The 11,953-nt window shown below is 36.4% G+C and overlaps 1 protein-coding gene across 2 annotated transcripts in view; it reads left to right on the top strand.

Moving 5' to 3' along the window:
- slc30a2 (solute carrier family 30 member 2) overlaps window positions 1-11,953 on the top strand; it is a 148,374-nt gene that overhangs the window by 106,935 nt on the left and 29,486 nt on the right. For both annotated transcript variants that reach the window (XM_069886582.1, XM_069886580.1), the window contains exon 5: window positions 5,148-5,364. In XM_069886582.1, coding sequence (XP_069742683.1) covers window positions 5,148-5,364 — 217 coding nt within the window. The remainder of the gene's footprint in view (window positions 1-5,147; window positions 5,365-11,953) is intronic.

Below are 11,953 nucleotides of genomic sequence, written 5' to 3'. Positions count from 1 at the left end.
CATCGCTGCAGGTTCCTCCCCCTCCATGAAGTTGCCCGAAAGACAAACAATAACATTATAGATAATTCACCCCCCCCCCCCAAGTTTACAGATAAAGCCTTACACTAATATATTTAATAATATACTAATAAAGATAAAGACTCTCACTAAGCAGGGATAAGGAGACACTTTAAGAAAGTCACCCCAACAGCTCTTCATCCTGGGCAACAACATTTTATTCAAAGATCTGCTATGAGGAAACATGACCAAGGCATTCCGCTGCCTGAATATTTGCTCCCACCTTCACCAAAGGTTTGTTTTACTCAGAGAACATTTACTTTTCCTATTTTAAACATTTTTTTAAATTTATTCTTCGAACCATAGGTCATTACAACACAGAAATGGGCCCCTTTGGCCTTTCTAGTCTGTGGTGAATCATTTTTCTGTCTAGACCCATTGATCTGCACACAGTTCATAACCCTCCATATCTCTCCCAACCATGTCTCTATCCTAAATCTTCTTGTATGTTAAAATTGAGCCCGCATTCACAACTTTAGCTGGCAGTTCCTTCCACATTCCCATTATTCTCTGTGTGAAGAAATTCCCCCTCATTCTTCTACACTCCAGGGAATAAAGTCTTAACATGTTTAACCTTTCCCTGTAACTCAGTTCCTGAAAACTGGGCAACATCCTAGTAAATCTTCTCTGTACTCTTTCTATCTTATTGATCTCTTTCCTGTAGTTAGCTGGCCAAAACGGCACTCAATACTGCAAATTTGTTCTCACCAATGACTTATACAACTTTACCATAACATCCCAGCTCCTATACTCAATACTTTGATTTATGAAGGCCAATATGCTAAAAGCTCTTTTGACAATGCTATCTACCTGTGAGGTGACTTTCAGAGAATTATGCATTTCCAGATCCCTCTGTTCTCCTGCACCCTACCATTCACCTTCTGTGAATGTCTTTTCTTGGTTTGTCCTTCCAAAATGCAATACCTCACACATGTCTACATTAAATTTGATCTGCCATTTTTCAGCCCATTTTTCCACCTGATCCAGATCCCTTTGCAAGATTTGAAAACATCCTTCGCTGTCCACAGTGCCTCCAACCTTAGTATTATCTGCAAACTTGCTAATCCAATTTGCCAATTATCATCCAGATCATTGATATAGATGACAAACAACAATGGTCCCAACACCGTTCCCTGAGGCATACCACTAGTCTCTACTACTATTAAGTGAGTTTTCTGGTTGCTTAAGACTCACTCTAACAATGCCTAACTAATACACCTGCATTAAGAATAAACAGTTTAAAAGACAAAAATACTGTACTGTACTTACACTCAATAAACTTCACTTGTATGAATATATAAACCTTAAAGCATTTTACTTTATTTTCAGTCATATTCTTTGAAAACATTTCACCATCGCTGCAGGTTCCTCCCCCTCCATGAAGTTGCCCGAAAGACAAACAATAACATTGTAGATAATTCACCACCCCACCACCCCCCAAGTTTACAGATAAAGTATATTTAATAATATACTAATAAAGATAAAGACTCTCACTAAGCAGGGATAAGGAGACACTTTAAGAGAGTCACCCCAACAGCTCTTCATCCTGGGCAGTATCAGTCAACATGTGGAAAGTTAAAATCTCCTATCAGTCTTGCGCTTCCTGCAGCTGTCTGCAATTTCTCTGCAGATTTGCTCCTCCAATTCTCTGACTATTGGGCAATCTATAATACAACCCCATAAGTGTGGTCATACCTTTACCGTTCCCTCCCTATTTCATCGACCTTCCCCCCTCCCCCCACCTTGTTCTAATGTGTCTGAAACAATAGAAGCCCAAAACATTGAGCTGCCAGTCCTGCCCCTCCTACATCCAAATTTCACTATTGGCCATAATGTTATAATTCCATGTGCGAATCCATGCTCTAAGTTAGTCTGGCTTTCAAACAATACCCCTTGCATTGAAATAGATACAACTGAGAATACTTCCACCACATACAACCCGTTGACTTCTAACGTTACATCCAATTTTCACATCATCTTTCCCCTCTTTCTGCTGTCACATTAGTTCCCATCCCCCTACAAAGCTAGTTTAAACACCCGGAGCCGCATTAGCAAACCTTCTCTCAAGGATATTAGTCCCCCTCCAGTTCAAATGCAAACCGTCCTGTCAGAACAGGTCACACCTTCCCTGCAAGAGAGCCCAATGATCCAGAAACCTGAAGCCCTCCCTCCTGCTACATGTCTTTAGCCATGTGTTAAGCTGCATTATCCTCCTATTTCTAACCTCACTGGCATGTGGCACAGGTAGCAATCGAGATCACAATCATGGATGTCCTGTCCTTCAAACTACCAAGAATTCGATCTGAGAAATCTCAGTCCCTGGCACTAGGGAGGCAAGATGTGAACTGGAATACTCGATACCTTCCACAAAACCTATCTGTCTCCCTATCCCCTATCAGTACAACTTGCCTCTTCTCCTACTTTCCCAGATTCCGTGCCAGAGACCTGGTTGCCATGGCTTGTCCACGGTAGGTCATTCCCCCCCACCCCAACCCCCAACAGTATCCAAAATGGTATATTTGTTATTAAGGAGAATGGCTACTAGGGTGCCCTGCACTGCCTACCTGTTCCCTTTTCCTGTCTTGACTGTCACCCATTTACTCTCCTCCTGTCTCCTCGGTATGATAGTGTCCATGTCTATCACCCCCTCTGCCTCCTAAATGATCCAGAGTTCATCCAATTCCAGCTCCACTTCCTTGACTTAATAACTTAATTTTTTTAATTTATTTATTTTTCTCAGGTTTTTTGTCAGTTTCTTGTTGCTTGAATTTCGGATATCAGGGTTTTAATGTATTCTGTTTATATTTTCTTTATAGCTTTACAGCGAATCATGTGGCATACTTCCAGTCCAATCTAGCTTCAGCAGCAGTAGGATACTAGAAAATACTAGGCCAGGCACAAAATACTAGATGGGATAGCTAGGAGATATAGGGGTGGACAGGTGTAAGGATAATCAGGGTCACTCACTTAAGGCATTTGGCCAAAGAATTAGAGGTAACATGAGGAAAACATGTTTTTTTGTTGCAATATGTGGTGATCTTCATTGAATTGTTTAACCATCAAAAAGTATGGCGATAAAAGGAAAACCTTGGACCTTTAATATAGAGAAGCATCCTGGTAGTTTCAAAGTAGCATGAGCAAACAAAGTTTGACACAAGCCAGGAAGGAGAAATTAAGGAAGGTTTTGTCAGTGAGGTGGGTTTGAAGGAGAATCTTAAGGAATGAAACAAGGTCCTCTATATTCCCAATAATTTTTGCTTCCGTGTATGCCTTTTATTTTGCTTTTACTTTGGCTTTGAGTTCTCTTGTCAGCCACAGTTGTGTTATTTTTCCACTCAACTCTTTTTGGCATATACCTGTCCTGCTCCTTCCTTATTTCTTGCAGAAACTGCAGACATTGCTGCTTTGCCATCCTCCCTGCTGGTGTGCCCTTCAAGTCAACTATGGCAGTTCCTCTCTCATACCTCTGTGGTCCCCTTTATTCCACTGGTATATTGACACCTCTGATTTTAGTTTCTCCCCGTCAAACTCCAGGAAAAATTCTATCATATTATGATCACCAACTCCAAAGGGTTCTCTTACCTCCAGCTCCCTTATCAACTCTGGTTCATTACACAATACCCAATCCATTATTGGGTGGTAGGTATATCAATTGAACTATGTGGTAGAGACGGACACAATTCCATTTGGACCAGTATGTAGATAGGAAAGGCTTAGAGAGATCTGGGCTAAATGCAGGCATACGGGATTGGCATGATAGCCACCTTGGTTGGCATGGATATGTTGGTCAAAAGACCTATTTCCATACTGTACAGCTCTAAATTTATGTGAGTCAGATGTAGATATCACAAAGGATTATTTCAGAAGCTACAGAGAAAATAAAGAACAATACAGTGGTAAGAATTGCTTAATCAGAAACCAGTATAGGTCAGCAAGCACAGGAATAATGAGTGAACAGGACCTGGTGCAAATTAGAACACAGACATTAAACTGAAGTTGACCTTGTTGGATAATTAAATCTATTGGCAAAAGGCAAGGATGTGGATTTTAGTAGCAAATGAGTGTAGGAAGGGAAGGAGGTGAACAATCTAATGGACATGAAAATTGGCAACTTTTTAGATATTGTATATGCACCATTAAAAGCTTCCTTCGGGATCAAATATGGCATCAAAGCTACCAATAGCCTGGTTTAGTTTCAGACAGATGATTCAAAAAATAATTAATATTTTATCATTTCTAGCTGTAATATAATAAATTCAAAGTTAAGATTGCTTTTTCCTCCTTATCTGGAAGAATGACTGATGAGAACTCACAATGTGGTTTTGTTTCAAAAACTGGATCCAAATTAGTTGCTTTATCAATTTCAAGATACTTCTTCAAACTGTCAAACATTATTGAATTATTTAACAATTTGAGTTTATCAATTACAAATGTACAGACAAATGTCATAAAGTGGTTTAATTAGTTGAACAGGAATCTTGCTGTATTTAGTTCCATGGATTGGTATATTTGAATTGTTTTATGATTCACTACAAGAAAAGGAATACTTACATTTTGAGCATATTTCATGTCCAAAATCTCCTTAGAGTCAGAGATGTATTGCAACAGTGACCATAGTATGAAATAGTCACTAATATGGGTGCAGCTAATTCCTATAAACAAGATGATGTGCCTTGATGTTATTGGTACGGGGATAAATATTGGCCCTATGACAGATAGCAATTCACCAGTTCCTCTTTAAGAGAGAACAGGTCAGGCCTTGGATTAACATCTCATTAGAATAATGTATCTCATTCCATTATAGACCGTTGTGTGAACCTAGACTTTTATGTTCTAGAGTTCGACTTCCCTTGCAACCTTCTGACTTGGTAAAGATGCTGAAATGACATGACAAGTGGCTCAAAATCACAAACTATATTGCTTTATAGGCTGGTATATACATAACACAACAGCTTTTGAATTTGATACATCATAGAAATTATTTGTGGGGTATGAAAGCTTCAAAACTGAAATAACTCAAAATTGAATCCACCATAGACCTTGAAAATAAAATGAATCTGATAAGATTTTTTCAATCATTTATGTTGCAGAATGGCAGTCATACTCCATCAATCAAATCCTTTCCACAGCCACAGCCTTCACTATGCAGCTGGTTATGAGGAGTTAGAAAACAGCAGAGTCGATGAAAATGCTTCTCAACCAAACCAGCTGGGAAACACCAGTGTGAGAGCAGCCTTCATACATGTCATTGGAGATTTGTTCCAGAGTATTGGAGTGTTCGTGGCAGCCACTGTCATCTTCTTTAAGGTTTCTACTTTTTAATATTGCATATTAATAATGTTTATTTCACTGAAATAAATCAAACAAACATAAATCTCACAAATTAACATTGTTTGATAACAAATGCGGTTCAAATAGTGCAGTGGTTTTCAAACTGCACCCACCCCAAACTTACATCCCATCTTAATTAATCCCTATTCTATAAATGATCTGTGATTAGTAAGGGATTACCTAAGGTGAGTGGAAAGAATAAGTTAGTCGTATCTAATCGGCTCGTTATGTGCATGGTTTCAGAACTCCAAAGGAAATGGGCCAATGACAATTTTTCTCAAGCTAAATATTTCAGTAACAATTGGGTCTAGAGCAGTGATTCTCAACCTTCCCTTCCCACTCACATACCACCTTAAGCAATCCCTTACTAATCACAGAGTACCTTTGTCAAGGTGCCACACATGAGGCTATGTTACAAGATAAGAGCCCGCGGTATAACAGAAAACATAATAGTGTGAGTAGAGCATTGGCAGAAAGCAGAGAGTTGGAATACAGGGATCATAATCAGGTTGGTTGCCAGTCATTAGTGGTGTTCCACAGAGGTCAGTGTTGGGGCCACTTTTTAAAAATTTTGTACATCAATGCTTTAGATTATGTAATGAATGGCTTTTTGTTTGTAGATAATATGTAGGTAGGAGGACAAACAGATAGTGTTAAGGAAAGAGCGAGGCTGCAGAAGGACTTAAACAGATTTGGAGAAAGCACAGAGAAGTGAAAGTGCCCATTTGTGCACTTTGGTGCAGGAAATAAACAGGCAGATTATTTTCTAAATAGGGAGAAAATTTAAAATTCCCACATGCAAAGAAACCTGGGCGTCCTTGTGCAGGATATCCTGAAGGTAAACTTGCAGGTTGAGTCGGTGGTGAAGAAGGTAAATGCAATGGTGGGATTCATTTCAAGAGGAATAGAATATTAGAGCAGAGATGTGGTGTGGAAGCTTTATAAGGAACTGGTAAGACCTCATGGACAATTGTGACTAGTTTTGCACTCCTCATTTGAGAAAGGGTGTGCTGAATTTAGAGGGGGGGTCAGAGGAGGTTCACAAGGATGATTCAGGAAATGAAATGGATATCTTAGGAGGAGCGTTTGACAGCTCTTGGCTGTTGAAACAGATGAGGGTGAGCTCATTGAAACATTTCGAATATTGAAAGGCATGGACAGATTAATGTAGAAAGGTTGTTTTCTATGGTGGAAGAAGTTTGGACAAAAGGGCACAACTTCAGGATTGAAGGGTATCCACTTAGAACAGAGATGTGTAGGAATTTCTTCAGCTAGAGGGTGGTGAATTTGTGGAATTTGTTGCCACAGGCCAAGACATTGGGTGTACATAAGGAAGAAATTGATAGATTATGAGCTAGTGTTATGAACCCAGAGGACTCCAAAACCCAGCAGCAATAGAAATTCACCAAGACAAAATTTGCTTTAAATTTTCTTTAAATATAATAACAAAATCAAACTTTAACTTTTTACTATTAACTTAAATTGACCTAACTTAGCTCCCTTCTAATTCTAAGCACACGTGTATTTAATGTGTATATGTTCAGGAAAATTCTTTGTTTCATAGTCCAATCATTCACTTCTTACACTGTGCACAGAATTTAACAATTATGAATCTTCACCAGTCTCTGGTGATAGAGTTAACTGGTTACCACTCAGGAAGGTTCTTGTTGGACACACACAAACTGATTTCCTCCAATCTGTCACTTAAGTGTCTTACCGAAGAAACTCGCCCCATCATGGGTTTTCCAAATGATAACCTCTTCTTCCAGGTCACCACAGAGTTCCACTTGTTTCCCTTATTTCAGGAGAAACACTCTAGCCAGCTATTTCCTCTTGTAAGGACTACAAAGGTTTTTAACAGGCTGAACTCCGAACTCACAATCCATCTTCAAAATGGGGTCTTTCAACATGCCTGCTAGCTTGTCATTTTGCAGCCTCAACTGCTACTGTAGAACTAACTTTTTCTCTCTCTCCCCCTCTCTGTGAGAGAAGAATCCTGTTTGTTTTTTTTCTCTCTGCTTGTAAAAATCAAAACCACTCCCAAGGCTCCAAACCCAATCTTTAAAAGATCTTATCAGAACTTATGAGCCTGGATTTTATTGTCCATATATCAGCATTCTTCATTGCTTCTGCAAAGCCAACCGGTGCCTCTACGTCTAGCTTCAGCATAGCTCTTACATTTTAAATGAGATGTCTTTTGTGAAGTGTTACTCTGTTTATGAAATAACTTACACTAAACCCCCACAATCTATCTCTTTTAAAGACATATTTATCTATAACTATTCTAATACCCCCATAACACCAGGACATCAAATTTTTGGGGAGAAGGCTCAGCAATGAGGCTGAGGTATAAAATGGTTCCGTTCATGGTTAAATTGTGGGGCAGATTCGATGGGCTAAATAGTTAATTTCTGCTTCAAAGTCTTATGTTCTTATTTTTTTTAATGCCGATTTGAGTTAAGAGGTTATTAGTAGACGACGGGAATTTAATTCGGCTAAAGATGTCTTATGGCGAGAGGGCTTTTCGTTATCCTGCAATTTTGAAGGTTTTTTACAGAAGCTTTCAATCTCAATTTTTTGATCACGATGCCTTGGTTTTTGTTAATTCATTGCCAGAGTTGTGACATGGAAAGAAAGAAGAGTTGACACAAAGTCTTCTTAACATTGAAGATCCGGAACAATCATTGGGCTTTGAATCATTGGGTTGAATATATTTATTATATTTGATTGTTTTTAATTACATAATGACTATGTATCTGGCAGAGGGGTGGGGTGGGTGACACTGAAAGGTTTGACTGTCATCTACCACTAGTGGACTTACCACGCCCAGATTTTTAGGGTGTTACTACCTTTGGGTGGTTTTTTAATTATTTTTTTGGGGTTTTTTTTGTTTATTGAGGGGTGGGATTTTTTGCTTTTGAAGAATTATAAAGGGAAGTGTTATTTTATAAAGTGTAAATATATTAGTAGCTAGTAAAAATGTCTACTTTGAATTTTGCAACTTTTAATTTCAGGGATTAAATTATCCAATTAAGCGAAAGAGGGTATTGGCTTATATAAAAAAAATGATATTGCCCTTTTACAAGAAACACATTTGACCAAAAAGGAACATTTGAAATTGAAAAAACATTGGATTAGACATGTGTTTTCTTCTTCTTTTAATTCTAAGGCAAAAGGGGTGGCGATTTTGATTCATAAAAATTTACCATTTATTGGAATCTTTAGAGGGAAATGCTGGTAGAGTTTTATGGGTGAACTGTAAAATCTTTGCTGAATCTTGGACTTTGTTTAATCTTTATGTGCCTAACATAGATGATGAGCAGTTTATTTCAGAAGCTTTTTTATTGTTAACTCAAGCTAACAAAAATATTTTAGTTGGGGGTGATTTTAATTGTGTTTTGGAACCTTTATTGGACAGAAATACGAAGAGTATAAGGAAATCAAAGATGGCAATACAAATCAATGCGTTGATAGAAGATTTAAATCTGGTAGATATTTGGAGAAAGGTTAATCCTACAGAGAAAGATTTTTATTTTTATTCATCACGACATGATTTGTTTTCTAGGATTGATTTCTTTTTGGTATCTGCACACCTACAGGGAAGAGCACTGCAAGCCGAATATAAAAGTAGAGTTATATCAGACCATTCATTATTATTTTTTTCCTGTGAAAGTTCAGAAGTGGTACGTTCATCTTATAGATGGAGGTTTAATGCAATGTTATTGAAAAAACCAGAGTTTGTTACTTTTGTTAAAGAGCATATCTCTTTATTTTTGACTGAGAATATTAATTCTGTGGATAATCATTTTGTAGTATGGGATGCTTTAAAAGCTTATTTGAGGGGACAGGTTATTAGTTATTCTACGAAAGTTAAGAAACATTATATGGCAGAAAGTTTAATGTTGGAAAATCAGATTGCTGAGTTAGAGAAAGATTTTCAGAAGGATGTGACTGAAGACAAAAAAGTTGCATTAGTGAAATTGAAATTATGCTATAATGCTTTACAAACTTATCAGATTGAGCATTTAATTAATCGATCTAAACAACATTATTATGAGTTGGGAGAAAGAGCTCACAAGGTATTTGCTAGGCAATTGAAAGCTGAACAGGTGTCTCGGACTATTAATGCTGTTAAAAAGAATTCAATCATTACTTATAAGATTCAGGAAATTAATGATCAGTTTTATTCATTCTATCAAAAATTATATGCTTCTGAGGGGAAGGAGGATAATGGTTCTATTGAATCTTATTTATCTAAATTAAGATGAGAAAGATATTCAGAAATTGGAATCTCCATTTACAGATTTTGAAATCAAGGAAGCAATACAGGAAATGCCAAATGGAAAGTCCCCAGGGGACAATGGATTTTCTGTGGAATTTTATAATTTTTTTAATGATGATTTATCTAATGAATATGGAGATGTGTTAAAACAAGCTACTGAAGAACAGAAGTTGCCAGAATCTTGTTCAAGTGCTTTAATAATTGTTATTCCAAAAAAAGATAGAGATCCATTAAAAGTGTCTTCATATAGACCTATTTCTTTATTAATTATAGCAAAAGTATTAGCTAATAGACTTGCTACATACAAGTTTATACATATTGATCAAACAGGTTTTATTAAGAACAGAAATGCATCAGATAATATTCTTTGATTAATTACTTTGGTAGTTGCATTAAATGCAGAAAAGGCTTTTGATAGGGTTGAGTGGGATTTTTTAATTTAAGGTGTTAGAAAAGTTTAAATTCTGCCCTTTTTTATTGGTTAGGTTAAAGCTTTATACATGAACCCAATTGCTAGGTGGTGACAAATGGTCAGATTTCTTTACCATTTAGGTTGACTCATTCAACTTGGCAGGGCTGTCCATTGTCACCAGCCTTATTTGCATTGGCTATTGAACCATTAGCTCAGACTATTAGACAAAATGATGAAATTAGAGGGATGAAGGTGATGAATGAAGAATACAAGATTAATTTATTTGCAGATAATGTATTGATAGATTTGACAGAATTGGAATGGTCATTGAAGCAGTTGCAAGAGTGTTTGTCGAAATTTGGAGAATTGTCAATTGGGATAAAGGTGAAATTTTACTAGTTGGAATAGGAGATTATTCAGAATTTAAAACTATTACAAAATTAAGGTGGACAAATAAAATTAAATATTTAGGTGTGTTTGTAGACATTAATTATCAGTCATTGTATCAGTTAAATTATGTGCCTATATTAAAATGGATTAAAGCTGATTTGATTAAGTGGAAAGATTTTCCATTAACTTTAATTGGTCGGGTCAAGTGTATTAAAATGAATATGTTCCCCGAATTCAATATTTATTTCAGTCAATACCTTGTTTATTTTCAAAGGGTTTTTTTCAGGATTTAAATAAGGCAGTGCAGGAATTTTTATGGAAAGGTAAATTAGCTCGAATGGCATTGTATAAACTTGCATGGAAATATGCATTGGGTGGACTTCAGTTACCACATTTTCAAAATTGTTATGAAGTGGCCCAGTTGAAGTTTATTAGTAGGTTGATGGATCTAGATCAATCTCCAAGCTGGGTTAAGGTGGAAATGGCGTGTATTTCTGAGGTTGAGGTTCATGAATTTATATTTCGTTGGAACTTGAATTTGTTACAGGTATTGAAACATTTGCTAAAGATCTGGATTTTAAAAAATAGCATTTTGGGATCAAAAGATAAATTATCAATTTTAACTCCATTGTATAATAACCAGCTTATTTCTTTTTCAATGTTTATAAATTATTTAAAGAGTTGGGATTCTAAGGGTATAAAGACAATACAGGATTGTTTTGAAGAGGGACAATTTCTTTCTTTTAATCAATTGAGAGAGAGATTTGATATATCTGTAAATTCTTTGTTTGTGTATTACCAACTTAGAGACTTGGAAAAGGATAATTATGGTAGAGAGATGAATTTACTTTCTACTTTGTCGAGATTTGAGTTTTTGATTTCCACTGTACCAAAGAAGGGTTACAAGATAATATGGATAAGCCGGATTGGGAAAAATCTAAACTTAAATGGGAGAGTGATTTGGTGTTTATTTTTCCTGAAGATGATTGGGCGGGTATGTGTCAGGATAATGAAATTAAATTGACTAATGCAAGATATGGAATGGTTAATTATAATTTTTTACATCAATTATATTTGACTCTGGAGAAACTGAAAAACTATGGGTTTAGTAATTCAGATTTATGTTTTAGATGTGATTCATGTATTGGAACTTTTTTACATGCTGTTTGGACTTGTGTTAAAGTTCAACCATTCTGGGAAGGAATTAAAGTAGTTTTGGAAAAACTGTATAACTTTACATTACCATTAGACCCAATGATTTTCTTGTTGGGTAATTTGATTTCGTTGAGAGGATTGGGTTTGGATAAAATTCAAATTGCTTTTGTACGTTTGGTGTTATCCATAGCGCGTAAATGTGTCGCGAGTACTGGGAAAGACAATACAGAGATTAATATACTACGTTGGCATAATAAATTGAAAACTTGTATAGTTATGGAAAAAATTACATATAATCTACATGATAATTATTCCTTTTTTGTTAG

Source organism: Narcine bancroftii, chromosome 6 (genome assembly GCF_036971445.1).
Source record: "Narcine bancroftii isolate sNarBan1 chromosome 6, sNarBan1.hap1, whole genome shotgun sequence".
NCBI lineage: Eukaryota > Metazoa > Chordata > Chondrichthyes > Torpediniformes > Narcinidae > Narcine > Narcine bancroftii.
The sequence above is the reverse complement of the archived record's forward strand: the minus strand, read 5'-3'. Positions and strand labels throughout refer to the sequence as shown.